The sequence below is a fragment of the Mobula birostris genome, chromosome 16 (assembly GCF_030028105.1).
Source record: "Mobula birostris isolate sMobBir1 chromosome 16, sMobBir1.hap1, whole genome shotgun sequence".
Taxonomy (NCBI): domain Eukaryota; kingdom Metazoa; phylum Chordata; class Chondrichthyes; order Myliobatiformes; family Myliobatidae; genus Mobula; species Mobula birostris.
The window spans coordinates 48,029,190-48,042,296 of NC_092385.1; the positions used below are offsets into that span (position 1 = coordinate 48,029,190).

Sequence of the window (13,107 nt, forward strand, 5' to 3'; positions counted from 1 at the left end):
ACGCAAAAGCAAGCGGCAGAAACAGAAAATGACTTTTAGTAATAGACACAGTGTGTATAATGGAAATGAATCAATTGAAAGCAATACAATATTGCCACAGAACCTAAACGAAATTCAGGCTTGCGATGAACAATCGGGTGTCACTCCGGTATTTTGATGGGATTTTCTTACAGGACCAAATTTGTTCTGATATATAAAATCCAATTCACCGCATCAGATTTCCTAAAACAAATGAACTGGGAGTTCGCAGGCATTCCGCATGACATACTCCCCTCAGCTGTAAGAAGCTGTTAAAGAATTCAGCAGTATTGCAATAAAGCCCTCCTCTACCGCCCACCCCATCTCCGACATTAACCCGAGGGACTCGAATCCAAGCGATCACCATCAGTTGCTACATGTTGGAGAGTCTCTCACTTACCCCACCACAGAATGCAACGTAATGCACAGCCACAAGGTAGGAGCGCGAGCAACTAATGCATTTTATAATCATGCAGTATTTTAAATTAAACTTAACGATGCGCGTTCAACAATTCGGCGCGGGTCGGGCTATGTTTTGATGTCTTGAGAGTTTACTTGAGTATTATTTTTAGCTCAATATGTGCATGGATATTAGTTTACCGTGTCTGTTTTCCCCAGGAACCGGATTCCTAACCCTCGGCACCGAATCGCTGGTTTGCTAACTGCAGTGATCCAGGGTGGAGTTGGGACATAGCGTCATTGCTCTCAGCTGAAGCCACTAAATCTTTTCCTTCCCCATCTCTTCCATCTATACACCCCCCCCCCCCCAACAACTCCTTCCTCTGCTGTGCGAGTGCCTTTTCACTGGTCGAATCGAAGCGATCGGGGACTGGATGAAGGTCTGCTGCAGAGAACGGCTCATGCTCAGAATCATGTCGACACCACACGCTCCTTAAGCGGGAGGGAGATTTCCTATGGTCCCGCTGGGCGCCGGGTGCCTTCATTGAAGGCGTTTTTAAAAAAATAATTATTTCCTCACTTCCCAATCTACGCATGGATTCCGCTTCATTCAACTAGTCCAACTTCCCTTAGCTTTATTTTTATTGGAGACAATAACGGAGATCGCGAGATTATTGAAAATTTCCGTGTACATATTTAAACATTGAAGCGAAGGCGGGATAAGCTGTTCACCAAGATGTTGCCTTGTGTAGTATGACTGCCACCAGACTCCAATAGAGGTGCCTTTTAACTTAGTTTGATTGCAACTCGAGAACAGCTGGGAGGTTTAACGATGTTCTGTACAAGGAGAGCGCTGCACACCTTGTGGAGATTGCTTTGGTGGGCAGCAGTGGTGTGCGGAGTGAGTTTAGCCCAGGAACCGTTCGCGATTCATTCTATTAGGACAGACGGAGATCTCACCTTGGGTGGCCTTTTCCCAGTGCACGCCAGAGGACCGAAAGGGACACCCTGTGGGGACCTCAAGAAGGAAAAGGGGATCCATCGTTTGGAAGCGATGCTTTACGCCTTGGACCAGATTAACAGCGACCCCGATCTTTTGACCAATATCACTCTGGGAGCTCGCATCCTGGACACCTGTTCCAAGGACATCTACGCGTTGGAGCAATCTCTTACTTTCGTTCAGACTCACATTCAGAAGGACTCTTCAGATGTGAGATGCACGAACGGGGAGCCCCCGATCTTTGTCAAACCCGAGAGAATAGTTGGAGTGATTGGGGCATCGTCCAGCTCTGTGTCCATCATGGTGGCCAAAATATTGAGACTCTTCAAGGTAGGGAGAAACTGCTTTTTTTTTCCCCTCACAATGTTTTGAATGTATCACTGATCGCCCTGTCTCACCGCGCGACCCTGCATCTGGGCTGCGGACACTCCGTGCTCCAGAACAGGCCAGCATCATGGAACAAAAGTAACCAAGGGTAATACTGTCCCTTTTTGCGGGAGTGGACATTAGTCCCACGATTTGTTTATAATATTTTTTCTCTCTCTCTGCACGCTCCCACTGTTGTTGATACTCTGAGCGGATTTGTGGTTTCCGCAAGCGGTATATGTGTGTGCGTGTGTTAGCGATTCCTGCGTACAGTTCACATGATTGCCATTGTAGAACATGTTACTGAGCAGTGCGGTTACGTATACTTAATTTTGAACCCAGGATGTATTTTACCATATATTTTGAAAAATATGGCCCTCCACTTGTTCTAATCCGCGGCAGCACTTCCTGCTTGTCAAATCCCCTCGGGGGAGCAACAGAAGTAGATTTCTAATTTGTTGCAGGTCGCGCCGAAGTGTTTCACCTCTCCCGCCACACTTACAGAAGGCTGGGTATTCGTGGCGGTTCAGCTATAATAGGCTAGCGATTAAATGGTCGGGGAGAGAGAGAGACAGACCGATCGCGCGCTCGTGGCAGCTAACTCAGGCAGGACCGAGCTTCAGCTAACTTTGAGTGGAATAATTATCAAGTGAGACTTGTGAACCATCGGTGTGTAGAAAGGGGAGGGGCGACGATGGCCAGGAGTTGATGGAGATGAAAGTAATAAAAGGTACATTCTGTCAGATGTGGATCCGCAAAACGTTAAACATCGCCTCATTTATCGCAGCCCAGTGGTATGAGATGTGTTCAATCTAGTAACGGTACACCTGGCTGCTGGTGTGGCTGTACCACAGGGAGAGGATTAGTGGCGCTCTGAGTCAACATCAGCTCGCTAAAGCAATTTCTACCGAAACTGAGCACCATCTTCCCCCACAACATCCTTGTTTGGCGATTTTCTGTTTTTTTTGCAAATTGTTATAAGCAATGTCTTTAAGAAATGGAAGAAGTGTACGTTACGTTATGCTGGCAACGTGTAGTAGATGATTATCTTTTTATTAATGTATTACTGCTCCGAGGAACATCACAAACTCAAATCCGCTGAGTTACGGGGCGGGGGGGGGCGGGGTGGAGTCGAGAGGGGAACACCTGTTCAGCCCATGACCACCAAGCCAGGATACTGTGAACGGAGGGGATCCTTTGACAATCGCGAGGGTAAATTCTGAACCCACCCGGAACCCCTTATCCCTTTCTCACGTTAGTTGTGACTAAGCTTTATCGCCACAACGGGAGTCGGGTTTGAGGTACATTTCAGCACGGGGCTCTCTGGGAAGATGTGTGGCCGGGAATAACAGAGGCATAACTGATATCGCAACCCCGATTAAACATACGGGGGCGGGATTTTAAGACCGCCTGCATCAAAATAAATGACAATTTGGAATCCAGTGAGTCATTTTTGCTCCGAGTTGTGGCGGAGAGTTTTCATTAATGTTTTTTTTCCCGATTTGCTACATTCTAATGCCGAGAGCACCAGTGGGCAGTGGGTCAAGTCTTCGTCCTTGCCTTCAAATCAGTTTGCGTCAAATCCAATCAATTTCCATACAGATGACCTAATCACGACATCCCCCCCCCCCCGGGTTTAGTGCATGCATATTACATCGTGGTTTGCCCGGTTAATATAGTGATTTGCAAGAATCTCGATCATCTGTGCATCCGGATATGCATTGCTCTAAAGCCAATGCATATTCAATATTGCGACGTTGCACTTGGTGGCAAGGATATCGACATCCAAGGGGTTAACCTTTAGCTGGATCGGAATTAAACGCTTGCTCTAACGGTAGCACTCATGCTGCCGATTGAATTGGCGTAATGACGCCGATGGTGTGATTTGCATTAACTTTCAATCTGTCTAAACAAAGTATTCTAATTTAATTCGCCGTGAAACTTCTCAGTGAAAAGAGTATTAATGAGTGGCCATGAACGATTTTATTTAAACAGTATATATTTGTATTTCATATGCTTTAAGCAAACCGTTTCGCCATCTCTTCTACATACCCTACAAACCATCTGTCACCCAGCCCTCCCACGGGAGATGCAATCTTTTGGAATTAACAAAAATGCTTTCTTAATTGGCATATTGTTTTCTTTTGTCATTGTATGTTGCTAGGATCCAAATTGGTTTTGATACGGTTTTATTTAACATGCGAAGGAAGTAAAATATGGTATCTGGGAGAGAAGGCAATCTTGTGTATCTTTCTAGCCTGTCACAAGTGGTTACGGTGTATACTGTAACCGGAGCTTTCTCTCAATGTAACCGCCTGTTCTTTCTGATTGGTTTATGACCGAAAGCTTTACAATAATTCAATCCCATTCATTTTTTTTGAAGTTGAACCTTCTTCAGTTCAGAATTTCATGTGTTGTAAAGGGTCTGATAGGTACATATATGTTTAGTTTATGTGATTCCATCCCTTCCTATTTTATATTTGAATGTGGCAATTTGACGTTAATCGGTCTCTTGCACTTTTTGCCAGGGGCCTTTTTCTGAATCTAACGCGATAGCTACAAGTGTTTCGCCTCTACTGGTAGCTTGTGGGTTAAGTGAGCAGCATCAACATAGCACTAATTAAGTTGAACAGTTCACTTCCAATCGCGGTAATGGAGTAGGATGGAGATAGATATTTTTAGCAGTCCGATTACATTTCGACGGAGATCGTATTTTAAGTATTTTTTTACATTCAATAATAGGACATCGGACGAATGCTTCATTTAGTTTTGCAGCTTTGAGATTTCCGCCGCCCCAAATTGTGAAAGAATATTTAACTAGCAACTCCTACCTACCGAGGAAAGGATTGGTTGACTTTGAGGTGCATACTAATGAACATAGAGATGTGGCGATCAGTTTAGGACATCCTTGTGAAATAAAATACACAAATTGTAAAGCAAAATGTGTGAAATTTGGAAGCTGGGTGACCCTGTCTGCCATTGCAGTCTGCAGTTCCAAGAAGATGCAATTGAATTTATTGCTCTGTTGATTTTCTGCTCACTAACTTTCCCAGCCTAAGGGTGAACAGATTCACTTTTCCTAAGGTCTAACTGCACTTTGACAAGAGTGTCAGAGTTATCTTGGATGCAACATGTTTGTGGATATGATTGAAGATAAAACCGCAGCCCCTGGATGAAAATATGTTTTGTTATATCCATTATTTTCTTTTTAGACAGGCTATTAAATAATGGAATTAACATGTGGATTGATTGTTGGAACAGTTTTGGGCAGCTGAATGTCCACCATTACTTCCTATGTATGTTTGCATCATTGAACACAGAGAATAGAACACCACAGCCCTTTGGCCCACGATGTTGTGCTGACATTTTAACCTCCTCTAAGATCAATCTAACCCTTCCTACTTACATAACCCTTATCGTCAATGTGCCTAAGAGTTTCTTAAATGACCTTAATGTGCCTGCTTCTAACACCACCCATTGACGGCATGTTCCACAGACTCTCAACTCTCTGTGTAAAGACCTTGCCTCTGACAGCCCTGCCTATTTTTTCCTCCTATCATCTTAAAAAAGGCCCTTGTATTAGTCATTTCCAAACTGGGAAAAAGTCCCTGGCTGTTCACTCAATCTATGCCTCTTATCAACTTGTATACCCCTATCAAGTCACCTCTCCTCCTCCTCCACTTCTGGATATAGAGTTGTACATTGTAACTAGGTTGTAGGAAGGGCATAGCATGTGCATCATATATCCCTTTCAGGTTGTCCCAAATTACTGTGAATGTGCCTTCTTGTCTACGGACATTCACTGTTGAAACATCACAGGCTCTGCAGCCATTCTGCGCTTTAAGCAATAAATGTTGGTCAGATTCAAAAGTAGAACTGCAAGAGGACACCTCTGACATTGTCAAATCACCCTGCATTTTGCCCTGGGATGGTAACCGGTTCCCGAGGCTGTGGAATGGACATGTAGTTCAAACAGCATTGCTGTTCTAGATGCATTAGAATCTCTAAGATAGAAGTAACTGGTAGAACCAGTAACCAGCTGTTAGCTTTGTCAGATCAAATGTTTTCACAAGTTGATTGTAGAATCAAAAATATGAGCACTTGTCCTGACTAAAATGCAACTTCCACATTGCCTGTCTGTGCAGGTCATCTGAGAACAAAGGCCTACAGTAGCGTTCCTGTTACTTGATGTAAAAGCCACCCTCAACACCACTGCAAGTTTCTCCCGAGGCTGTCTTGGGAGTGAGAAAGTTTTCCTGTCTGTCTGTACAGTGGTGTGGAGAGAGACTGCTGTTCTTATTCAACTCCATAACACAGAGCACTACTGTTCTCAGCAGGGTATCAGTTACTCCTGGACATCCTGTGGTCCATTTGAACTGCTTTTTTTAGAAGGAGAATCTATCCATGACTGATGAATGTTAAGCAGTATCTGGCAATGCACGTGAATTTGTGCTTCAGGGATGTCAATAGTGAAATGCAAGCTTCTGAGAGCCTGTAGGAGAATGTTACTGGGCCATACTCTACCCATTAATGAGCCATCCAAAGGTATAAAGCAGAAGATATATACAGTGTATATATAGTGTATTTTTATAAGACTATCTTTTATACTCTTAGATACACGTATATGTACAGAAGAGTTAACTTCAGGGTAAGTATGATAGTTTGGTTTAGTTCACCCACTGTCAAAATACAGTAAATTTGTGGAACAAAAAATGGGTTTGTGAATGGAGCCAGAGTCCAGAAACAAACCTTACACTCCAGTAATCCCATGCTGCCCATCAAACACACACTTACACTAATTCCATTCTATTCTCCTTACATTCTTGTCAGCTTTTCCTCAGATTCCACCACTCAACTATGTACTTGGGGTCATTTAGTGGTTGAAAAACTTACCAACTTACAGTTGTTTGGGATGTGGGAAGTAGCAGCAGCACCCAGAAGAAAGCCATGCAGAAAGGTGAACAACACAGAGAGCACTGGGGGTTAGGACTGAACTTGGCTCACGAGAGCTGTGAACCAACAGCTCTTCCAACTGCTCGCCTGGGCTGCCCCAAAACGAATACCACATTTTCATCAAACTTGTGCCTGCAATGTGAAACTTGGGCAAGCTCCACAAATTTCGAGAAGTCACATCATGTCCAAATTCTTTGTCTCTACTCCCTTCTGAATGCCTAATGGGTTCCTCAGTGGACAAGCTGAGAGTACATGAACAAACAGATATCCATGCTTCATACTACTTATGAAACCTTACCCATACACAGTGTAATCATGCTAGTCTGAGAGTACACATTGGTGCATCCTCTTACACAAGGTTGCCTGACAAGCATCCAACATGTGTTTTATTCAGAAGTTACCCTTGGTTGTGAAAGCCCTTCTTGGTACTGTCTGAGTATTAATCACTTGTGTCTGAACAGGGTTGGTGTACCTGCCCTGTTGAGGGACTGCCAGTATTCGTCTACCGCCAGCCTCCAAGCCCCTACCCTTGCCCATTGGATGCACCAACCTAGTCAAATAACGTGAGGGGGATGGGTGAGGAGAGGAAGTAGCAAAACTAGGTGATGCAAGGTGAAGCTGGAAGAATACTTGGCCAGGCGACAGTTTGGAATCGGAGTGGGTGTGGGGGCTAGTGGGACGAGATTGCGGATGAGCCTTTATGTTCCTGCCTGTCAGAAGATGGAAGCACAAGGTGGAGTAAAGCCCTTGAGCATCAATGGAAGCAGCAAGTGTTGGACCTCCAACTAAGTCTTGCATCAAGCTATGCTGCAGCAGAGTTTTGAGGAAGTGATACTAAAATAATAACAATTTTATTGTATTATTACAAGTATGAATAGGGGCAATGAAAAACCTTGCAGCAACATCACAGGCGCACAGCTTCATACAAGTAGCATTCACAAAATAAGCACACTTTTTACAAGAAAGAAGCAATTGGAACAAATTAAAGTTCATTTTAGTGCACAGTGATCAAAATGGTCATGGCATTGTTGAACTGTAGTGATGATTAAGGACTTGCTAGGTAGCTCATGGCTGAAAGGAAGTAGCTGTTCTTGAATCTGATGTTATGGGACTTTAGGCTTCTGTACTCCCTGCCTGGTGGTAGGTGCAAAAAGATGGCATGACCTGGAAGGGGAAATGAAGATGGTTATTGCCTTTTTGAGGCTGTGCCTCCTGCAGATACTACCAAAGGTGGGGGTGGGGGGGGGCGGGATGTGCTCATGAAGTACTGGACAGAGCCTGCAATTCTCTACACATTTCAATTTTCATACCGGGCTATGATGCAACTAGTTAGGATAATTTCGACAGTACATCTGCAGGGAAAACAGATGTCATATGATGTTTGCTGTATAGTGTAAGTCCTGTGCCTCCATGTGCTTACACTTCTGTGCACAGAATTACAAGCAGCAAATTTAGCTCATCAGACATCCTGATCTCTATCATGGTAGATGGGATTAGCCTCCCATAATGTGTGAGCTTTGTAGTGATTTGAACAGTAGACATTTTAATACCTTACAACTTTGAAATATATATTTAAAAAAAAGAATCTTTGCAGTAGTGACTTTGAAAATAAGTTCTAATGCTCTTAAAGCTATATCTGTTGGATTTTTAAAAATTGAAATATTATCTAATGTATCAAGATGCACAGAAGATAGGATGACTTCTGTTCCTGAATGGGTTGAATCACTTATCCTCAGGGCAGCAATTGAGGAAACTATACTTGAGGTTTAGGTAGCTGGGGGTGAATGATGTCAGCTGCTACCAAGTATGTGTAAGATTAAAACGGGTGTCTGTGCATCTAAGTCATCAAACATTCTGTCAAATCTGACCTCTCAGAGTTGACTGCAGATTTTTCTGGTGATATTCAAAAGATTGTTTGTATCCAGTCTGTCAGAAGTAGGGGAAAGTGTGGGGTCAAAGGAGACTGGCAAAAGATGACTTGTCAAATTTTTTAGTTAAGCAGCTGCTACAATAAGCTACTAGCCTGTGGTCCCAGCCAAATATTCTCTAAAGATGAGCTGATGTATATAAATTTCCTCATCCCAGTTTGAATATCAATTTACAGAGGTATGTACAAATGGTTCCCTTTTATTTTAGCGTGTCGCACCAGACAGTCAGCCATTTTTGTCTGGCGCGTGGTGTCAGGATTGGTCTCCTTTCGGATTAATTGCGTCACAATATGAACGTTCCTGACTCTACCCTTTTTTTTTACGAGGCCGAATGGCTAGCTCGACGCTCAACCCAGCACGGATGGAAAGCGTGCTCGGGGGTGGCCTGACTTGGATTTGAACTTAGGAGCCTTTGCTCTGGAGTTTGATGCTGATGCCATTGCGCCACCAATGTTGCCTGAGAGGTCAGCAACACAGAGCCTAATATAGTCTGTATCCACCTTGAACTTTCCACTGGTTCCACCACCCCAACTCCCAGCACACTCCATCCCACCAGAAACACTCATCTGACCATGCATCTCCTCATCAAGTGTCTTTCTCTTTTCTGAGTTTCCCTGTCAATTGGCTCAACTTGGGTCTGTTCTACTGTGGGATAATAGCATGGAGACCGACCATCAGCAGATCCTTAGCAGGGCCAGAACTCGTGTGGCTGTGGGCCACATCCATGGTGTCCCATAGGTGCTCCAGATGAAAGTGATTCGTACTCTGGCAGAAACGCTAACATCCCTACAAACAAAGTGTATTTACTACTGATCAAACAGTGTGAGTTAGTAGAGAACCTGGAACTTTCATCTCCCAGCTGCTGTTAAACTGTGCTTGGAGTTGAAATCATAGTGGCTGCAGCAATGAATGCTAAGAGTAGATATAGACAATAGCCATGATCATGGCTGATCATCCATCTATAATTTTGGCTCTGTTCTTTTTTGTCTCTCCACTTAGATGTTGTAACCTGCTGGACGACCACTACAACCTGTATTTCACAGTTTTTATGCTCCATTGTATTTCTAATTGACTCCATTAACCTGTCAAACCAATAACTTCACCAACAACTTAAACCCAAGGCAATCTCGGTTTCACCTATTCGTCTCACCCAGCATTCTCTAAAACTTTAAGTTAGATTCCTTTCGTCCCTGAAACATTAACTCTGTTTTTATTTTCACAGAAGCTGCCTAAACTTTTAAATGTTTCCTGCAATTTTCTGTTTCTACAGTTTATTTGAATGAAATGATATTGTGGAAAATATAGACTATTATCTCCTTCCTCCAAAAATACAAAGCAAGATATTGTATTATTCCTCCTCTTACATCAAGTGTAAGCATAGTTCACTGCTATTTATTGAGTGTCTCCAGCGTCATTAGTACTTGAATAATGCATAAGGAGACCATGGTGAAAATAATAAAGATGTTGTTTAATTCTAGTAAGACTGAATAAATTTTGCAAAACCTGTTCTGATGATTTAGATCTGATTGTACAGAGTCATTGCTGCTCGAGGGACGTCTGAATCATTTCACAAGTAAAGACTCTCCTTACATATGAAATACATTACAGTCACCTGATATTTATTGTTGGTGATCATTGATTATGGTCAGCATTCCTGTTGGAGACTCTGATTAATGAGCAAATATCTAGGTTTATTCATGAAACTAAATAAGGCTAAACCTAGATATTGGAATTATGTGTGAATGTAGATACGGAAAACAATATTACTATGTCTCGGGAACTCTTTAATATGGAATTTAAGATATATCTTGTTTGAAAGTCCAGTGTTACTTTCAAAAGGCTAAGACACAGAGGGTAATAATATTGATTACATTAGCTTTGGATGCCATTGGCAAAGTTTGCTGAGTATTTTAATGAGCTGATTTCACTTTGAGGTCAATGATCATTTCTGCCCACATTGAATGCTCATTATACTGATAGAATTGGATCCATCTTGTAGTATTATTGGCCAAATGCATGCACAAATGACTACACAGGACAATCTTATGCTTCAACCATGCTACTTTTCATCCACTTCCTCCTATCACCTCTCCACCAGCCAATTCCTTTCCAGATTGTTTTTTTTTCCCCCTAGGTAATGTAAGCAATTTTATGTTACATTCTCAAGCCTTTCAAACTATAATATTTGATTGATGAAGCCATGTTTTTAATATTTTAGAGTGGCGTCCTTAATAACTTGAAAACTTCAATTAATCTAGTGGTAAAATCACAGGAATGTACATCTCAAAGACCTTGACACATTATGTAAGGAAATAGTTCACTTTCTGCTATAATTTATATATTTGAGATGAAACTGCTGGCATCCACAGCACAATAGGAAATGTTTGTCTCACCGTGGAGTGGTTGGACTTCTGCTCAGACAATTTGGATAAATGCATTTTTTAATTAGGTATGTATAGGTAGTATAAGACCAGTTTGCATAAAGCCTGAGAAATTCTGTACTAATTAGTTCAGTGATGATCTTGCTTGGTAAGGCAAGAAGGATGGCTGACTTAGTAAAAATTTAATTCTTGCTGTTAGGTGGAGCAGTGTAAGCCCTGTCTGAAAGGGTGGTGCCTTATGGTGATCCCATTCCATTCATGTATAAAGCTAATCATCGGTTAGTCTCCAGGAACTTTACTTGATTGCCAAAAGATGGGAATCATTTTCTAATACAGGCCTTCTCTGAGAAATGAACACTGGACTTCCAAATACTCTGCATATGAACAAGTATTTGGGGGATTGCCAGGATGGATGAGGAGGAATTGCATGCTGCTGTGGGGTTGCACACATCTTTTTGGTTTGTGGGAATGTGCCTTCTCTCTCTACCCTAGAACTGCAACAGCTGGCTAGTTTGAGCCAAGCAGAGCTATGAGTGCAGACGAGACTCACTTGTTCACTTAGTGAGGCTGGTTGGTGGTTGTTCTTCCTGCACCTGCATGCTCTCTCATCACAGTCGTTTCCATGATCCTCTCCCACTCATAGTTTTACTTATTTCCAACTTATCAAAAATTCAGGTTACAAACAATTCTCATAAACAGAACCCTATCACAAGTTAGATAGAAAATTCATGTGGAAATTGGAATGGAAAGATACCTGTGGTATTTAAAATCAGCATGGACCAATTTGAGAGAATGGACCTTTTTTTTGTGTAAACAACAGGAATTCTGCAGATGCTGGAAATTCAAGCAACACACATCAAAGTTGCTGGTGAACGCAGCAGGCCAGGCAGCATCTGTAGGAAGAGGTACAGTCGACGTTTCAGGCCGAGACCCTTCGTCAGGACACTTTTTCTTGTGTGTCTGCTTTATGCAATAGTTTTTAATGTAATAGGCTTAAATTTTATTTTTGCTTCTCAGGTTTGTAAGGCTAGATATCTGATATACAGATACTAGTTATAGTCAAGGGTGAATAGAAAGGAATTGCTCTGCCAATCCCATATTTCCTTTCAACCATTTGTTAGCATGTAGATTGGTAGAGCTCCCTTAAAAGTACAGGATTCTGAGTGACATGAAACTGAAGAGAAAGTTCAGCTTCATCCATTCAGTATTTTGCACTATTCCCTCGTGTTTTTGGCACTTCCAACAATGTCATAATTTGGTATAGTTTAAGCAAGTCCTGGCATTTTCTCGTGGTAATATAAGTTATTTTCTCTATCTAGTGAAAGAGCCTAGACTGGCTATTAAAGCTGAAATTGTGAACACAATTTGTGTAAAAGTTGGCAGTTTAAATATTTAGAAGGAAAAAAATCTGAAAGAAATACAGTAATGTGATTTCACACTGGGATACATCTGCTTTAACCATTTTCTATCAGAGGAATGGAATACTCAAAAGTATCCTTGATTTGTTTGAATGTAATAAACCATCTGTCTAACTGATTTGATGGTTGAAATGAAATACGATTCCCAATGTAACTGGTTCTGAATGGCAATAGCTCTCCAAAACATGTGGAATGTTTTCAAATGACCATTTTAAGGTATCACTCACTTCTGTCAGAATGGTGCAAAAGCCACAACAGAACAACAAGCTTCGGTAACTTGCTTGTATTGAGTTAGATGATCTTGGCCATGTCATTTAGCCTGGTGCTTCTGCTGGCATCTATTTCCCAAGACTTTCTGTTCCTTAAGGTTGTTAGAGGCAGTGATGGTAATGGGGACAAGCTCCCACTACCTATTAAATGCTCCCAATGGTGTGCGCCTCAAATAGCCTGACAACCAAGTCCAGTTCCTGGTCTTCACGTGTAGCTTAGCTACTAAGCCCTGCAGATCTGTTTCTACTGACAGGAGAAGGGGCAAAGGCAGATTAAAACCAGTCACTTCAGGCAGATGCAGCTTATCAGCTGTGGTTGGCAGCTTATCTAGGAGATGGAAAACTCTGATCTCAAATCTCTGCTGCCTTATGGCT

General features: G+C 42.3%; 1 protein-coding gene across 1 annotated transcript in view; it reads left to right on the forward strand.

The window, feature by feature from the left end:
* Nucleotides 1–1,456: 1,456 nt before the first annotated feature.
* The window catches only part of LOC140211126 (metabotropic glutamate receptor 7-like), a 786,692-nt gene continuing 775,041 nt past the window's right edge, over nucleotides 1,457–13,107 (forward strand). Inside the window, exon 1 of the mRNA XM_072280621.1 lies at nucleotides 1,457–1,747. Coding sequence (XP_072136722.1) covers nucleotides 1,472–1,747 — 276 coding nt within the window. The 5' untranslated portion in view covers nucleotides 1,457–1,471. The remainder of the gene's footprint in view (nucleotides 1,748–13,107) is intronic.